Here is an 18,992-nt window from a genome sequence, read left to right on the forward strand (position 1 = left end):
CTTCTTTCCTCTTCTAATTCCCCTGTCCTCTTTCTGAGCCAATGCTGTAATCCTAAACACACTTTCAAGTGAGTAAGTCCCAGTGAACCAAATGGGACTTGCTTCTGAGTAAGCAGGCTCTGGCCTGTGGAAAAGGCCATGGGAGGGTTGTAATGTGAAATGAGAGTAAATTCTGTGATCACCATACAAATATAATGGAAGGGGCAGGAGAGTCTTCTTGCTACAGTAGGAAGTCACCCTGTAGGTTGCTTTCACCCTGTATATACTAATAAATTGAAATAAGCAGCAGCAGCAGCCACCCTCTCTTCCAAACTAGTACAGATGTGATGCCATGAAGGGCCAAACAAGATAGTGTGATGGAGGCAGGGGAATTGCATGCAGGGTTCCCCCGCCAATGTCTAAAGTTGTAGGGAGAGTTTAGACTGGAGTTGTGGCATGAGGGGGAGAGGCAGGCATCCAACTCTTTGGACTTCATCAGAGTCATAGCTTAAATACTTCACAAAGGTGCGGCTTGCCACAGAAGGGAAATGCATGGGCACAAAAATGGTGCCTGTACGTTTGCCCTTCTGCAACCAATAGCCTTATGGGGGTGGGATAAGGACCATAGTACAGGGCAAAGGGTGAGACTCTTTCCCCCGGCACCACAGCCCTGATCCTAATTGCACCCCCACTCTGTTTTTTTGAGATTAAAAGGGGGGAAACCCACAGAGTGTTCCTGATGCTAGAGTTAAAACAAAACAATAGCTAATAAACAGTTATTAATAAAACATGATTGAGGAAGAAGAAAGTGATTTATAGGGAAGCAGCGATAAGGAGTGTGTATCAACACCAAACCAAGATCTATTCACACAATTCCATGTAGGCAGTGCAGCAAATGACAAATACAGCACAAGGCCAAAGGTCTGCAGCCTATCTGGGGAGACTTCTGGAGCTCTAAAACAACTTTAAAAATAGCAAGTGAGGAAAAAGCCTGATAATCTAGTTTTTAGTCCTGAGGGAACTTTGTCCTCCATCTCAAGGACAACACTGAGCGCATATATAGTTCAGCTTATGCTTTTTGCTCAAGAAACTTGTGCCCAAAAGAGAATGGTGTTTTTCCTGCAAGACATGCCTTAGGTCCATGAGATAACCACATTGTCCGCAATGAAATACTTGGCTGCATACGCAAATCATGGGCATGGAGGATCTGGACTCCATAAAGCACTGTGGATGCCTCTGAGACTGTGTGTGTGTGGGGGGGGGGGAGAAAGCTTATTGCAATGATAACTCCACAAGAGATGGGCAAGGGATGGACCTGGAAGGTGTTGGGAGTGGATGAAGAAGTGAAATAAATGATTATGTAGATGAGAGGGGCTGGGCTCTGTGTGTGTGTGTGTGTGTGTGTGTGTGTGTGTGTGTGTGTGTGTGTGTGTGAGAGAGAGAGAGAGAGAGAGAGAGAGAGGTTGCTTTATTTAGCAGGAAAGACAGCAGAAACAGGTGGCTGGAGTAGAGCAAGAATGGATGAATTTTGGGAACTTAACATATGTCTTCATCAGCTGATTGTAAACTATGGCCGACGTGATGGGCCATCCTATGATAACCTTAGGGAGCCGCTGAGGGTGCTGCACAACTTGAAAGCCAGCCCTGACGGAGTAGCGTGATGCAGAATCTCACTGTTGGGTCTGCCTTTCAGGTTGCACAGCAGCCCCAGTGAGTTCCTACCATTGATGTAGGGCTGCTGTCATCTTGACTATTATCTCCTAACGTGTGGCTAACTGCTGGCGAAATCTGCACCCCATTTGAAGACCTGTCCTGCCTACTGCTCCACCAGGACTGAGTTTCTTGTAAAGCAGGTACTAGCTTCAGTGTGATGTCCTTTAATATGATGAATGCTCATCTTAGGATTCTCAGTAGTTTACCCAAACTAGGCATACATACATAATTTTTAAATAAAAAGCCAAAATGATCAGAAAACCAAATAAGAGTTGTACTAAATACCGGACGGTTGTTGCACATACTCTCAAAAGGCAGGCAACCTTGGTCATAATAAAATGAAAAGCTATTAAAAACCCCATATAGCAGCAGCACCAAAAATAGCTTGTTAATTTTACTTTTTATAGCTCGAACAAAGTTCTCACTTTCAAAGAAAGGTATAAAATACAAATTCGTCACTGCTGAGTAGCCGTTGCATACAGTGTTACAAACATGCCTGTACCTTATATAAATCACAGTATGTAAAAGACAAGTCAAATTCCATTTTGACTTAGCTTAAAATCTAAAAGATTAGCCTTGAGTGAAAACTAAAAAACCCTACTTGAGAGTCCATAAAACCCTATAGAATATTATTACCAATAAAACCACAGATTGTGTCTTCACTAAAAAAATCTGCCTGTTAGGGCAAGGGAATATAAATCTATTTCGGACCATAAGGCTCAGACAGAGTTCAGTTTGGAGTATAAATAACTGGGGCGGGGGGCTATTAAAGAGAAAAGACAGACTTTCCTTCCAGAGTCCAATTAACAGAAAATTCTCAAAATGTATTCTAGCTTTGTTGTTCTGGTATGTCAATCCTGAGGACTCTAACTTTTGACTTATAATGATATTCTTTCAGGTATAACTTCACAGATGGAGGAATTGGGAGGGCGTCTATACCATCATAAGTTGTACAGTTACAAATAACAGTCCTGCATATATGTTGAAGAGAAAACGGGAAAGTCCTATTTAAGGGAGTAGAGAGGAGTGGCTCAAAAAACATACAAGAGCTCGGATCTTTGTAATGTTCTAAGAGACCAGTAATGTCAGGAGAATGGAAGACACAGGGGTCATGAGCATCAAAGCTGAAGTTGTGATTCCACTGCTCAATCCTGGCATGAAGGGAACGGCTGTAACGTCTAAAACTAACAGAGAACAAGTAATCTTCCTGGGCGGAGTCTCGTAGCAAAAATGTCCCTTCTGGCTTTCCATCTAGAAGTGCTTCTGCGGCATATTTATCCATCACTCCCCAATAGCATGGATTATTATTGATCTGAAGGAGGTCAGGGACAAGACAATGCACATAATCAATCTGGGTGTGATATTTAGGAGGAGTTTCCAGTTGTAGCAGCTCATCGTCCGTTTCCCACCGTGGCTTGTTTCTCTTCCTGGAACTAGTACAAAGTGTCACCACTTCATCATCAGAGTCCATGTCACTTTCCTCTTGGCTACTATTTACTTGCTTATTTGCAGCAGAGTCACTCCGAGGATCACACCGACAAGCAGCATTATCAGCAAGGTCGCATGCCTGCAAAACAGTGGAGCCTCCTCCATTGGCACTCTCAACTTCCTGCAGTTCCTCTCCTTCGCCTTGTGAGGACGCCATGCTTAGCCAACTTTCGGATTTTTGCTTTACAGGGGCTGTGTGCCGTTTGATTAAATGCCACCGAAATGCCAGCTCGGATCGGGGTGGAAAAGGACACTTGTCCAGCATAAGTTCGCTGATATGTATTTTTCTCTTTGATGGAAGCACTGAAGAATGCCGACTGCTACAATTCTTGATAGGGAAACACTGTCCCATAGCATCCTGCAGTTTCTGCTTAAGAGATCGGCCTAACAACCTGTGACCGCATGAACGTTCTAAGTCCAGCTCAGTTGATGAACAGCTGTGCTTCCTCTCCTGGTTCCTTAAACCAAATGTAGATTTTCCTGAGGTGTTGGCCATTTCAGCATCAGAACTGTTCTCACTCCTTTTGGACCAGGAAAGCTTCTTTCCACTCCAGACATAGCCATCCTTTCTGTCTGCGCTTCTACTCCGGCTGGTTTTAGGTCTTACGTCTGTATTTTTAGTATTCCTTTCTTTATTATCTGCCATTTTTGAAGTGATTGGCTTCACAAAGTCCCAGGGCTACTGATGCCAAGTCCTTCAGTCTCAGCTTTTACCACAGAAAGCTTCTGTCAGGCACTTTTTGGATGCATCTATTAAAACAGAAAAAGGATAGCACTCAACTTATGATAGCCACATGTAGAGACCAAGTATACAGCCCTAACTGTCCCACATGTATTATATAGCTCAGCCCTCTTTGGGCAACCACCAGGCATGCGGCAGCAATGCCTAGCTGCTAGCAGCCCTTCCACACCTCTCTAGATGTTCCACATTGTTCTTCCCCAGGCCTCCAGCTACTTTTAGGAAAAGCAGGAGCAGACATATGCAAAGGGATCGGGAAAGATCAAGCTGCTGGATCTTCCTAGGGGAGATGCAGAAGAGCATGTTGGAGCAGATGGCTAGGCAATGATGCTCTATATCTGGCAGTGCAGTGAAAGCCCTGTTGGGAAAGAAAATACAACAAAGGGCAAGGCCATCCTTAGAAGGCCCCAGTAGGATGTGGGGTCTGGGGCAAATCAGCCAGTGCAGGCTTCCTTCCAGCTAATTTTAATGGTGGCAAGAAGTGTGCAGGGCCCCTGATGGCAGGGGTGTGCACAGACTGTTTGCCAAGGTTTGGTCCGAATTTGGAACAAACTGCAGGTCCCTGAACTGGTTCAGTCAAATTCACCAGCTGGGCTGGTTGGATTGATGATCCAGAGTGAACCACTGCTTAAACTGGCTCAGTTCACAGTGGACCAGTTTGTGATTGAACTGGTTATGTGGTCACCCTGCTTGCCCTAAGAACAGCCCTACTGAGCGATGAGCAAGACTGAACTACAACATAATTAAAATTACTCAACTATCTAAAACAAAAATAAATGAATGACTTTATCCTCAAGGAGACTGGCTAGCAATGGGAAGGAGAAGGCCATTGTATTTTGTCCTGCTCTTCCTCAAAGGAGCTTGGGCTAGCACCTACTGTTTCCACCCATACAATTTTACTCACAACCATCCTCTCAAAGTTTCCATTAGATGCTTGTCTCAATGATCACTCACACTTGTATAGTTCCACTAAGTCAATACACATACTAGCAAAAGAAATCATGAATGAATTTCTATACCATGTAGGCAATGATTCTACAATCATTTGTGCCAACATACCACCATTGGTTTTAGCAGCATTTTTCAAATGCCCTAGCTTATACAGAAAGTTCACAGAATCCAATAAGAGACTTTTTGTGCTGAAATGCCTGACATACTAAAACAAGCTGAAGATCTTAGTCAACACTGAACATATCAGTGGCCTTCATTGAAGAATGACAGTTCAAGTGTGAGGTCTTGGAAAAGGGGAATACCCTTTTGTGTTCTGTCAGGAGAGGAGAGCTGGTCTTGTGGTAGCAAGCACGACTTGTCCCCTTAGCTAAGTAGGGTCTGCCCTGGTTGCATATGAATGGGAGACTAGAAGTGTGAGCACTGGAAGATGGAGCCACTCTGGGAAGAGCAGAAGGTTCCAAGTTCCCTCCCTGGCTTCTCCAAGATAGGGCTGAAAGAGATTCCAGCCTGCAAGCTTGGAGAAGCCACTGCCAGTCTGTGAAGACAATACTGAGAAGCCACTGCCAGTCTGTGAAGACAATACTGAGTTAGACAGACCAACGGTCTGACTTAGTACATGGCAGCTTTCTAAGTTCCTGTGCCACATACTGTACTAGTGGTGAGGTGAGGGGACTATCCCCAAAGCCACCCCAGGGCAAACTGCCTCATGGAGCCAGTGTGGTATAGTGGTTAGAGTGCTGGACTAGAACCAGGAAGACCGGAGTTCAAATCCCCATTCAGCCATGATACTTGCTGAGTGACTCTGGGGCAGTCACTTCTCTCTCAGCCTAACCTACTTCACAGGGTTGTTGTGAGGAGGAACCTAAGTATGTAGTACACTGCTCTGAGCTCCTTGGAGGGATATAAAATGTAAAACGAATAAAATAAAAAATATAGACAGGGCACTCATGAGAGATCCTTCTTCCTAGGAGACTGTGAATATTTTCATTTTTATAAGTGGTGTACTGGCACACTCATAGGTGTCCACTTCTCACATATTAAAAGATGTAACTTTAAAAATAAATGGTGGTGGAGCCTTTTAGCACCTCCACACAAATGGATTCATGGGCAAGTGGTGCTCTGAATTACATAAGGCACAAGTTTAGCTTAATTAGTCTGCAAGGGTTTTCTCAATCATCATCTTAAGACAAAGAAATTCCAGACAGGGCTTAATGCCATGTCCTTTCCCAGGAACATCTTCTCTTCTCTTTGTCTTTTTTTGGGGGGTGTGTGTGTGTGTGTGTGTGTGTGTGTGTTAGAAATTCAACCTGAGGTGTAATGCTGTGTAACTTGAAAGCCTATTCACCACATGATACCCAATAAAGGTACTGTTTTGCTATATGTGATTTTTGCTTTGCTTGTTCCTTGAACAGAAACTATGCTCTTGCCAGTAAGCTATTCAAGAGCAAAAACCCCAGAAGAGATACAAAGTAGGTCAAGAAGTGTAACACACTCAAAGATTCATGTTACCCTTGTTCAATATTAGTTCACATAAGCGTGATGTTAAGAGATGCTATTCTATACTGACACTTTCAGGTCACTCTCAAGACGGAAATTAATTAAAAATACATAAGTCACAGACTAGGAATCTCTTGGCACTGCTGTCACTTGCTTTTCGAAATGGAGTTTAAAAAAAATTGACGCCCTCGAGGCACTTGAACTATCTAGGGCTTTACATATTGAAGAGGATTATATAAAATCCCGTTCCTTTACTGAAAGCAGTTTTTAGAGACCATGATAGATGGAAATGCTCTTTACCTATTGCAGAGAGAGAGAGAGAGAGAGAGAGAGAGAGAGCAGTACAAAAATTAAGCCTTCTCTAAGATTTAGCATATGCTTGGTATTGTTGTATATGAATATCTGAAACTAGATGTTTTTAATATTACTATTAAAATATTTATAAATCAACTTTAAGGCCAGGCTTGACTGAATGTGGCATGCACAGAAGTAAAACACAGTATAAAGGCAAGATATTCCCTACAAATGAGAGAGCAAGTCAATTATCAGGCAGAAGGTATAAAAGAGGCCTTTTTAAAGGCCAGACTTAGCCAGGGGCTATAGTGAAAGAGACCTTTCTCTTGTTTTGGGGGAAGTAGACTGGATCTCAAGCGATATGAAGACTCTGTAGGCTGGATCCAGGGCTTTAAAGGCCAACACCAACACTCTCAATTGCACCTGGCACCAAAGAAGGGGCCAGGAGTAGCATCACACAATGATGGTGACTAGGCCCCACTAGCAGGCAGGCCAACTGCCTACTCTGATTCAGGTGAAAACGTCCAAGTACTGGCTGACACCCTAACAAAGTGGGTGCACTTTAGGGCCCCCACACTACTCAGGCCAGAGAGCTCCCCGGAAGGGTTCTGCAAGATCGGAAACATGTCAATGAGTGATGCATTTTTGATCCCACACAGCCCTCCAGACTCTAAGGGCCCTGGTGCAGCAGCAGGCATGCAAGGTGACTGGGGGAATTGTGTGCGAGCTCCTGGCGCATCTCTGGAGTACGCCTGCTTTGTTAAGCCAGGATCTCAGCCAGTGTTTGAAGACAGTCCCTTTAGGGTATATTACAAAGTCGAACCTGGAAGACCCTGAAGAACAAATGATGGTTGCCAAATCCTGTCTATATAGTAAGCCTGCAAACAAACAAAAAAATATAGGATGAATGGGTAGAATCTGCTCCTGGCCACTGCGGCCATCTGTGCTCTCAGCAGCAGACCCAGTTCCAGAAGCACAACAAAGCCAGGAACTTATTTCACCAACAAAGGAGAAACACCATTCATAATCAAATTGTAATTGACCCTGGGGGACAAAGATTACTAGCCAGCATCACTTTCATCTTGCATATCCACCCAACCACGGCCTACAAGCACTGAAGCTGCTGCTTTCGGTTCAGTTCTCAATGAAAACAGAGCTGAGCATCATCTGCATTCTCTTAACCCTGCATAGCAAATTTCCAGACAATCTCATCCACCGTGCAGATATTAAACAGCAAGAGGGATAGAATGGTACTCCACAGAACTCCCAAAGATCCAAGGAGTAAACTTCCCACCATGGCCACCTGAGAATGAGTTAAACCAGTACAAAGCCACAGGGGGCCTAGACTATATCAGAGTTGCATGTAGAGGCGCCCTTGAGAAGTATTTGGAACTTCGTCTGATTTAGAAGATGACAGCTAGGCTGTTAAGGCACAGTTAACTTACATGTTATCAGAACAGATCTGAGCACAATTCAAAGCACTGGTTCTTATATATAAATCCTTGAATGGTTTGGGACCAGTGTGTCTACATAAGAACAGCCCTGCTGGATCAGGCAAAAGGCCTATCTAGTCCAGCATCCTGTTTCACACAGTGGCCCAACAGATGCTGCTGGGGAGCCCACAGGCAAGAGGTATGTGCATGCACTCTCTCCTGCTATTGCTCCCCTGCAACTGGTATTGAGAGGCATCATGCCTCTGAGGCTGGAGATGGCCCACAGCCACCAGACTAGTAGCCATTGATAGACCTGTCCACCATGAATCTGTCTAAATCCCTTTTAAAGCCATCCAAGCTGGTGGCCATCACCACATCCCATGGCAAGGAATTTCCCAGATTAATTATGTGCTGTGTGCAAAAGTACTTCTACTTGTTGGTCCTAAATTTCCCAACCTTCAGTATCATGGGGTGACCCCTGGTTCTAGTGTTGTGAGAGAGGGAGAAAAATTTCTCTCTGTCCACCCTCTCCACCCCATGCATAATTTTATACACTTCATTCATGTCTCCCCTTAGTCGCCTCTTTTCCAAGGTAAAGAGCCCCAGATGCTGTAGCTGGCCTCATAAGGAAGGTGCTCCAGGCCCCTGATCATCTTGGTTGCCCTCTTCTACACCTTTTCCAGTTCTACAATATCCTTCTTAAGATACGATGGCCAAAGCTGTATGCAGTACTCCAGATGTGGCCACACCATAGATTTGTATAAGGGCATTATAATATTAGCATTTTTATTTTCAATTTCCCTCCTAATGATTCCTAGAATGGAATTAGCTTTTTTCACAGCTGCCTCACACTGAGATGACACTTTCAATGAGCTGTCCACCACGACCCCAAGATCTTTCTCCTGGTCAGTCACTGACAGCTCAGATCCTGTCAGTGTATATGCGAGGGTGGTGTTTTTTGCCCCAATGTGCATCACTTGACACTTGCTTACATTGAACCGCATTTTCTATTTTGTCACCCACTCCCCAAGTTTGGAGATATCTTTTTGGAGCTCCTCACAATCCATTGTGGATTTCTCTACCCTAAATAGTTGAGTGTCATCTGCAAATCTGGCCACTTTGCTGGCCACTCCAACTTCTAGATCATTCATGAACAAGTTAAAGAGCACCGGTCCCAGTATCGATCCCTGGGGAACCCCACTTCCTACCTACCTCCATTGTGAAAACTGTCCATGTATTATTCCTACTCTCTTTTTCCTGTCCTTCAACCAGTTATCGATCCACACATGAACCTGTCTCCTTATCCCATGACTGCTAAGTTTACTCAAGAGCCTTTGGTGGGGATCTTGTTATCAAAAGCTTTTTGGAATTCCAAGTATACTATGTCAACCAGATCACCTTTATCCACATGCCTGTGCTGACACTCTCAAAGAACTCCAAAAGGTTAGTGAGGCAAGACTATCCCTTGCAGAAGCCATGCTGGTTCTCCTTCAACAAGGCCTGTTCTTCTATATGCTTAACAATTTTGTCCTTAAGTATGCTTTCCATCAATTTACCCCGCACTGAAGTTAAGCTGACCAGCCTGTAATTTCCCGGATCCCCACTGGATCCCTTCTTGAAAATTGGAGTCACACTGGCTACTTTCCAGTCCTCTGGTACAGAGCCTGATTGTAGGGACAAGTTATATATTTTTGTTAGGAGATCAGCAATTTCACATTTGAGTTCTTTCAGAACTCTTGGTGGATGCCATCTGACCCTGGCAATTTGTTAATTTTTAGCTTTTCAAGACAGTTTAGAACATCTTCCCTTGTCACCTCAAATTCATCCAGTTCCTTAGCCGCTAAACGTGAAAAACTACATTCTGGAGAGGGTATATGGGCAGTATCCTCCGCCGTGAAGACAGATGCAAAGAACTCATTCAGCTTCTCTGCCGTCTCCTTATCTTCCTTAATAATCCCTTTCACACCCTCATCATCTAAGGTTCCAACTGCCTCCCTGGCAGGTTTTCTACTTCTGATATATTTAAAGAGGTTTTTGTTATTCCCCTTGACACTTCTAGCTATATGCTCCTCAAACTCTCTTTTTGCATCCCTTATTGTCTCTTTGCATTTCTTTTGCCAGATTTTATGTTCCTTCCTGTTCTCTTCATTTGGGCAGGACTTCCATTTTCTGAAGGAAGTCTTCTTCCCTTTTATAGCTTCCCTGACTCTACTTGTTAGCCACACTGGCATCCTCCTGAACTTAGTGGTACCTTTCCTCCTTCTTGGTATACACATTCCAATTGTGCTTTTTAGTATTGTGGTTTTAAACAATTTCCATGCTTTCTGGAGTGATTTGACCCTCCTGACTTTCCCTTTCAACATCTTTCTTATCAATCCCCTCATTTTTGAGAAGTGTCCTCTTCTGAAGTCCAACGCATCTGTGTTGGACTTCCTTGACAATTCTCCACTCGCATATAAGCTGAATTGGTTCACACTACCTAACGGACTGCCCCCTCCCATATGAATCTGCCTCACAGCTAAGATTGGGGGCTCATCCCTGGGTGCCCCTGTCTTCTGAAGTTAAGTGATAGGGCATCACCACAGAGCTCTGCTTATGGAATTCCATCCTAAGGGATGCTTGCCTGATGCAGTCTGTTATCTTTTAGGCAGCAGGCAGAGTCTGTCCTGTTTTCCCGAATCTTTGGTGGTGATGACAACTGCTGTTCTGAAGCTGGTGAATGGTTTTTATTGCTGCTTTTAATATTGTTCTTTGGTTAGCTATTTGAGGCTGTGCATTTAGTGTTTTGATCTTTCCTTCTTCTTCTTCTTCTTCTTATTATTATTATTATTATTATTAATTCGATTTCTATACCACCCTTCCAAAAATGGCTCAGGGCAGTTTACAAAGAGAAATAACAAACAAATAAGATGGCTCCCTGTCCCCAAAGGGCTCACATTCTAAAAAGAAACATAAGACACACACCAGCAACAGTCACTGGAAGTACTGTGCTGGGGGTGGATAGGGCCAGTTACTCTCCCCCTGCTAAATAAAGAGAATCAACACTGTAAAAGGTGCCTCTTTGCCCAGTTAGCAGGGGTTAAGTTAGCATCTTAAAACTGCTTGTATCTGAGGATTATTATAGTATTTTATTTTGTGATTTTTATGAATGCTATATTTTTATGAAATATAGCTACCTTGAATGCTATATTTAGAAAGGTAGGGGACCTTTAAAAAACAATTCTGTGTCAAAGCCTCTGAAAAGTTTTTTTAAAAACCCAATCAATGGAGAAACGTCCTTCTAAATCCCTAAACTAGTGAATGATCTAGACACAGATTTGATGCCTCACCTGTAAAATATTATTAATAAAAGTGCCACTGGTGGCAAAAAAAAATAGTATTTTTTTTAGATGTACATATCAGGCAGTATAAAAATATGATAAATAAATAAATTTTAAAAACAGCCTGTTTCTACCTCAAGTGTTTAGAACCAGGTAGATTATAAATAAAATTAAATTTATCCTTACCCTTCACAATGTTGTTCTACATCAAAAGACATTATCTTACCTATTTTGTAGTCTTTGAAGAAATAGAAGAAAACACATATTTTCTTCCTTGTAACTAGAAATCACATTTATTCCCAGGGAAAAAAGGAATTATGTTAGATAAGAGAAATGAAACAAAGCACTGCACTTAAAAGATGGGGTATCTACTCATAAAATAAATTTAAGCAGAAGGCCTTTGCATCAGATATTCAGAAAAAGTAATGATTTTTATACCAAACTGCACATGCCTTCTTTCCCCAGCCCCGCTTTTCTTATTAAATTGATCAAAATGATAAAAGAACAAAGCTCTCAGTTCTTTCCTCCATTTAATTAATTCATTATCACCACTCTATTTACCCACCAAAATATTGCTATGGAGAGACACCCAGGCTCTCTGCCCTATTCCCTGAGGGTACATATACTGATTTCTCAGACATGCTCTCCTCCTCCTCAGTCAGTGAATATGCAAAATAATGGGGCTATTTATTAACAGTCATGTTTAGTGGCTCCATTTTGAGGACTAGGAGAGTCTAATAATACAACAAAACAAAAACAAGTCCATGTTACAGAGTCAAATCTCATGAAAACACAAAATACAGTAAGCTAAACTGCATGATTACTAATGTAACCTCCACAACTTAAAAGTAAAAACACAGCTTGATGACAGAAAATTCCCAGCTCAGAGGAATACTCAGAAACTGGATTCATGCCAGTTGCAGAGACTTGCCTAATACTGTGCCTTTGCTTGTTCTCATTCTCCCCCTACTTCCCCCACTTCCATAAACTGGGCTTTAACTACCTCTTCATAACCCGAGGATATTTTAACTAAATAAATGGTCATAGCTTTATGTCCACTACTGCCAGCAATACAGATAAAAATGAAAGGCAGCATATAATATTAAGTATATTTTCACCCAGAGGGCAGAGTTAATGGAGTGAGCCATTTGCTAAGCCAAGTTAGGGGCATCTGCTTTGTAGGCTTTATTTTGCACAAAAAACCGAGCAGATGTAACACAAGCAGATGGCCCCAGCAGAAGGGATACTCACGTCTCCCATGTACAACTTACTTGTTAGTGGGCACACCGAAGGCATTTAAAAAGCACTTTGCATTTCATGCAACGAGCCTCCACACACAGACAATAAATTATATGGTGCCTTTTTGGCCATGTGATTCTGCCACAAGGGAAGTCATCAGAGCATGAAAATCATTGTGGAGGAGTTTGAGGGCAGAATTACCCATTGTCCCTTAACACAGAGTTGCCTCTTCTGCTGGCTACAATGTTACTGTGTGCAATCAGCCTGGGTCTCATCTCATCCACCCCACTTAAAGCGACAGACAGATTTTCACCCATAGGAGAAGCTACGACATTTACTCCCTTAGCTTATATATCTTTGCACTTTGTATCATGTCTAAACAGAGATATTTTCTTTCTGGCACCAAAGTTGTTGACAACTGAAAAGGGGCCTCTCCTTTGTATCCCAACATTGACAGAGACTCTATTTATTTATGTATTTATATTTTTCAATTTTTATAATACCTTTCATAAAGCATCCAAAGATGCTTTTCATAAAGCACCCCAGTTGTCATGTACACGGGACAGGACCTTCTCTGTTATTGCCTCCACATTCTGGAATGCTTCCCTGGTGGATAACCTTACCTTCCTGCTTTTAAGAAGCAAGTAATGACCCTGCTGCTTGTTCAGACATTTGTTCCTTAGTGGGTGTGGTGGTCTCTCTCTCTCTCTCATGGTTTGTATTGCTAGTTGTTTGAATGTGATTTTATTGCATTTATTTTATCCTTGTAAACCACCTGGAGATAAAGTAGGAAAGGTGGTATACACATTTATCTATAAACGAACAAACCCAGAAGTTGCATGTTTCTGATGGCATGAAGTTCATCCCTGGTAATACAGCCCTAGGAATGGATCTTGCTTGCCAATACACATGAAGGCTGCAAACAAACAGTACTTGCTGTCTCAGACTGAATTCGTCCGACCTCAGGGATCCAAACATTCACCACTGGGCAACAGCCTTGGACAGCGACTCTTCCCTCCACTGTCCAGGTGAGGGCTTTCTCTCAGATTAACTCACAAATGGGCACCAAAAGACAACTTGTTGCAGCATCCTTCAGTACACAAAGAATTCGAAATTCTATTAAAGGTATTCTGTATACTAAAACTGAAAACCGGTTGCAAGTAAAAACAAAGATGTTTCTCTTTTCTCAGGTCAGACATTTTGAATGCCTGTGCCAAACTTCCCCTCTATCCCAGCTTTAAGGATAATAGATATAAAAGACCATTTCAAAGTTTGGCTGCATTTTGAAGCAGGTATTCACTGAAACCTTACACGCTATTCATTAGCAGTCTTTATGGTGGCTGCAATTATTCAAATATTTAAATGCACCTAGCTAGTAAGTATCTTGCAAGGGTACTACACAATAGAGAAAAACTAAGAAGCCATCAGCTCTCCCAGCAGTGGAGACTAGGTAAATACATTACATAAGTAATGCATTTTTGGGACTGAAGACTTGGCACTCTGTTAATGTGTTAGGGAGTACAGAACCAACTGCTTCTGTAAAGGAACCTAAGGGACCACTTAAGGATTTGTTTTGGATTATTCACGTGACTGGGTACTTGGGCAGATGTGCTGTGTGAATGGTTCAGAAGCAAGAAACTGGGTTCTATGGATCATCAGAGAAGACATGCCAACATCATTGGAGAGAACAGGATATACAAACAAACAAAAACTTGTTAGCAAATGCAGCCATCCATAGAAACCGCTGCAGAGAAAAATCACATTATGCAAATAGGTGCTTTGTCACTGGTATCTTTGGCAAATGATTGTCAGTCTCTGTCTCATACAGAGATAGATCAGGGCTGCACAGCTTTAGCCCTCCTGCAGATGTTGGACTGCAATTCTCATTATCCCTGACTATTGGATGTGGTGGCTGGGGATCATGGGAGTTGTAGTCCCAAAACATCTGGAAGGCCGAAGTTGTGCAGGCCTGAGATAGATGAAACCAGTAGGTAGGTATAAGAAAGGTGCATGATGCTGAAGTGGGTCAGTCTATGATGTTTTGCTGCTTTAGGCAGAAAATCCAACTGGTATCCCTTGACTCACTATTTAACATGGAGTACCATGCACGGGAAAGTTATCTTGTGCTAGTTTCATTCATATGAAAGGAGCTGAGTAAGAGCATTACTCAATGAACAGTTCCTGTTCATTTCATTGGGGCATGCATTGGAGAACTTCCCAGCAGTCTATAAAGCATTCAGAAAAATCCTCTTCCCACCATATCCTAATGGCAACCGAAATCCACTGTTGGTACTAGACTGGAAAACCTACAAGAATCTGATCTGGAAATACCATAGGCAACAGAGATCATGATACAGGCAGACATGGCAAGCAGATGAGCACAACCTCAACTGCTATTTGGAAATTCAAGAACCAACACCAAGACAAGGATACATATACATGAAAAAATAATAATAAAACATGTAAAGACAACAGGCTGAGATGGGAACGCCCATTCTGAACCCAGCTGGATCAAACCAAATGACCATCTAGTCAAGCATCCTGCTTCCCTCAGTGGACAACCAGATGCTCGCAGGAAGCTCATAAAGAGGGCAGAGAGGCAAAAGCCCTCCCTGTTGTTTACCCCTTACCAACATATGGCCTTACCAGACCTATGGCTACTATGACTAATAGCCACTGGCAGACCTATTCTCCATGAATGTATCTAAACCTCCTTAAAAATATCTAAACCAGTGGACATCACCGCATCTTGTGGTAGCAAGTGCCATATATTAATGATGTGTTTGTGTGAAGGACCTTTTTGTCTCTCTTTAATTTATTGCTCAGCAGTGTGTGTGTGTGTGTGTGTGTGTGAGCTCTTTATCCTCTTTCTCCACATTATGCCTAATATAAACCTTCAATTGCACCTAGATCTTTCTGTTTGTTCACCTCACTGTAGACATACCTATAGTCTTATTATTGTACTGCAATTCAATGATGATTAGGCTCTACAAAAGCTACTTCTCAAAGTTCCATAGAAAAAAAGAGAAGAGTAGTTTCAGTACCCTAAAAAGGCATACAACTGAAATAATAACATGAAAATGCTGATGCTGTTAAAAATGTTTCCTTAAATAAAAGAGGATATTTGGTTGAAGTACCTTAAGTCTAACTTGAAAAGTCAAAAACATTATTCTAGCTAAAAAACAGGGCAATAAAGCTGTTGTATTCTGAAACAGATAAGGTACCAACATGTTTATTAAAAAGACTATAGCAGTGTATCCTGAAACATCTTGACACAGTTAAAAAAAACCACCAGGCAAGTCAGCATGAGAAACAACACATTTTCTTATGTTCTGTAAACACCGTCAGCCAGCTATCCAGACCTAGTTTATGTATTTCAGTCCACACTCAATAACAACAAAAATAGCTTTAATAGAGAAGAGGGTGAGGACAAAAATTCTTGGTCCTTGTGATTTCTTCAAAGTTAATTTATTCTTAAAAAAAACCCAACAGACATACACTGTTGAACAAATGGCTTCTGGAATATTTCCAAATGTACACTGTGGAAACCGACATGCATCTTAATCATTCTTAACTGACATGTGCATGCATCTTTCAACACATCAGACTGGAGATGTGTGCCCTTAAGTCCTGCTAGAAGCAGTCCATTAGGAAAAGAAGGTAGTTTATTCAAAAGTGAAAGTGCACCTAGCAAGTTGTACCAACCTTAAAGAATATGAATGCTAATGGCTGCTCTTCAGAAGAACTCGCAGCTATCAGTAATACAGTAATGTAGTTAAGGATTCTAAATATTTATTCAGCTCCCCAACCCGTGCATGTTTTAAGAAATATCTTTTGATTCTGTTATAAGAAAGAAAAAGTTTCCTGAATGGAGATTTATTCTAGAACACTATATTCCAATGTTCAAGAAAAGTTTTGCCTTTCACTGTTTTAAGAAGTTCTGCTGCTGGAACGATTCCAAAAGCTAAGAAGCAGAGACCGAAGCAAACTTGATCAGAATTTGCTTCCTTGCACAGGGCTTGGCATACAAAAATAATGGATGCTTACCTCTAACATGCAGGGCGGGGGGGGGGACTCCATCCCATATGCCCTCCTCTCCCCCATATGCATGCTGGAAAAGTGTGAAATGACCAAAGTTAAACCCCTTGCACAGTACAAGGACGGTCATAATGAAAGGATGCTGTTCCCCTGCAAATGCACACATGCACACAGCCTGCTCCTCCTTACCAGAAGCGACACTCGGAGGGCACACCTGAGAGCGGGGACCACAGCAAGACCTCATCCCACTCCACGCCAGACACAAAGGGAGACTGGATTAACTCCACAGCTGAGGAGAGGGAGGGAGGGAGGGAAGGAGGAGATGGGCTGGAGTGGGCTGGGCGGAGGCAGCAGCCAGAGATTAGGGGTGGGGGAAGGAAAAAGGAGAAAGGGAAGTGGAGGAGAGAGGAAGATGTCATAATAGGAGAGGAGAAGGATTAGGAATAAAAGTGATGGGGGGGGGCGGTGGAGAGTGAAGGCTGAGAAAAGGCGGGGGGGGGGGGACGAAAAGGGGATTAAGGCAAGAAAAAGTGGAGGCAGGCCAGGTGGACACAGGGATGGAGGCGGAGGCTGCGATCCTGGGCGCACCCACCTACCTGCGAGGAAGCCCCCCCTGCACACCAGGGCGCTGCTGGCTCCTGTGCCAACATGCACAGGCTTTTGTGCTGCTGCTGCCGCCGCCGCCCCCCTCCGCCTCCTTCCAGCTGAATTATGGCACTGACTTCTCTGGGGCAGTCTCGAGAGGCCAGAAGGGGAGCCGGAGGAGGAGGAGGAGGAGGAGAGGATGAAGGCGGCCTGGAAAGGCGGGGGTCACGAGAGGACATTGGGGCTGGGGGGAGGAAGAAGAGGGGCTGAAGGAGGCGGCGGGGGGGGGGACAGGCGGCGGGGGGCTTTTCCCCAGGGCGATATGGAGCTCCCAGAAGAGGAAGGCCGGGGGGAGCGGGGGGGGGGGAGAAGGTTGCCAAAGGAAGGAGTGTGTGTGTGAGAAAAGTGTAGGTATATAAATATTATAATTGTGTGTGTGTGACAATTAAGTTTCTATGAGGGAGAGTTCGAGGGTGGGAGGTGAGGAGGCGGCAGGCGGAGGGGAGGGAATGGCGGAGGGAGCTGGGGGGCGGGGAGGAAGCCAAGAGAGCAAGAGAGGGGAGGGAGGGAGGGAGGCGAGGCTGGCTCTCCTCCTCCTCCTCAGGCGGGCGGCCACCCGGCCGCGCAGGGGCTCTGCCCCCTCGTCCTCCTCCCTCCAGTCCAGGCGGCGGCCCCTGCTGCTGCTCCTGCTGCTGCCGCCGCCGACGGGACCCGGCACAGCCGCCGGCGGCCCACGGAGGAGGGACGGAGCGAGGGAGGAGCAGGAGGCGGAGGCGGCGGCGGCCCAGCGAGGCCCGCCCGGGCCTGTGACGCGGCGGGCGCCACTCCGGCTCCGCCTCCGGCCCAGAGAGCGCGGGAAGCCTCGAAGCCGGCAAGGACGGAGGAGGCAGCCAGGCCAGCCCGCCAGCCAGCGAGGGTGGGCCGCCCCAGGGCAGGGGGGCCGCACGTGGTGGGTGGGGGCACCTGGGACCCCGGTGTGCGATTGAGGGGGGGCCGCCAGGATGGGGGGGCGCATCCTCAGTGTGGGGGATACAGAGACCCCCAGGAGGGAGGGGGGAGGAATGGGGTGTGTGGTGAAGCCAGCCTGACCGCCCCCCACCATATCAATGAAAGGTGGGAGGATGCCATGCAGAGCTCCTGCACCCCCGTCCTCGCCCCTCCGGCCGGCAGAAAGGTTGCGGAGCCGTAAACAGGCAAGGCCATGCCGTCGCTTTTCTTTGCTGCCTAAGTAGACACGGGTACGGGTTGAGCCCCTCGACTCGGATTCTTTCACACGTCAGCAGCAAACCTGGGTTGCCCATCTAACGCAGGCTCCTCCTGGAGGAGTAGACGCGTGTGGTTGGCCGTGTCTGCGAAGTCAGATTGGTTGCATCTGTGCTTTTGCTTTTTAAGACGTTTGCACTTTAAAAGACACCTGGGCACTGTGTGTGAATTGTCCTGCTGTGTCGGGGATGATCACCCCTAGCCGTTGTCAATTGGTATAGTCTGCCATGGTGTTGTTGAATCTGTTTGCTTTTTCAACTTGACGGTTTTGATTCTATGTATCCTTTATTCCCCTTGTCGAAATCAAGATTGTAAGTTCCTCAGGGTAGGGGCCTGTGTTCTTATTCTTGTGCTCCAGTGATGCTGTATAAATGGCACACGATTTTGAATGTAATTTTAGGTGCTATTTGAATAAAGGAAATATGGCAGAATTATAGCCTGCATATGTGAATT

At 44.4% G+C, this 18,992-nt stretch overlaps 2 protein-coding genes across 8 annotated transcripts in view; one reads left to right on the forward strand and one right to left on the reverse strand.

The window, feature by feature from the left end:
* Positions 1 to 2,075: 2,075 nt before the first annotated feature.
* On the reverse strand, positions 2,076 to 18,604 carry SOCS4 (suppressor of cytokine signaling 4). 3 transcript variants are annotated; one of them, XM_053271905.1, is made up of 2 exons: positions 18,565 to 18,604; positions 2,076 to 3,930 (listed from the first exon to the last, which is right to left on the reverse strand). In XM_053271905.1, the coding sequence occupies exon 2, from the start codon at positions 3,824 to 3,826 to the stop codon at positions 2,522 to 2,524; it is 1,305 nt and encodes a 434-aa protein (XP_053127880.1). In that variant the 5' UTR covers positions 3,827 to 3,930; positions 18,565 to 18,604; the 3' UTR covers positions 2,076 to 2,521. The 3 variants fall into 3 exon arrangements, with proteins under 3 accessions (XP_053127880.1, XP_053127869.1, XP_053127861.1); XM_053271894.1 differs by lacking the exon at positions 18,565 to 18,604 and adding an exon at positions 17,288 to 17,520; XM_053271886.1 differs by lacking the exon at positions 18,565 to 18,604 and adding an exon at positions 16,881 to 17,138.
* Positions 17,611 to 18,992, forward strand: part of WDHD1 (WD repeat and HMG-box DNA binding protein 1) — a 43,033-nt gene continuing 41,651 nt past the window's right edge. Inside the window, exon 1 of one of the 5 annotated variants that reach the window (XM_053271854.1) lies at positions 17,611 to 17,683. The gene's annotated coding sequence lies outside the window, so the exon portion shown is untranslated. Of the gene's footprint in view, positions 17,684 to 18,055; positions 18,226 to 18,350; positions 18,470 to 18,992 lie in introns of those variants that run through there. The other 4 variants (XM_053271844.1, XM_053271836.1, XM_053271873.1 and 1 more) reach the window with 4 other exon arrangements.

Source organism: Hemicordylus capensis, chromosome 1 (genome assembly GCF_027244095.1).
Source record: "Hemicordylus capensis ecotype Gifberg chromosome 1, rHemCap1.1.pri, whole genome shotgun sequence".
Taxonomy (NCBI): domain Eukaryota; kingdom Metazoa; phylum Chordata; class Lepidosauria; order Squamata; family Cordylidae; genus Hemicordylus; species Hemicordylus capensis.

Excerpts from the sequence above, each read along its gene's own strand:
- SOCS4 (XM_053271905.1), bottom strand. The coding sequence starts at position 3,826 with ATGGCAGATAATAAAGAAAGGAATACTAAAAATACAGACGTAAGACCT.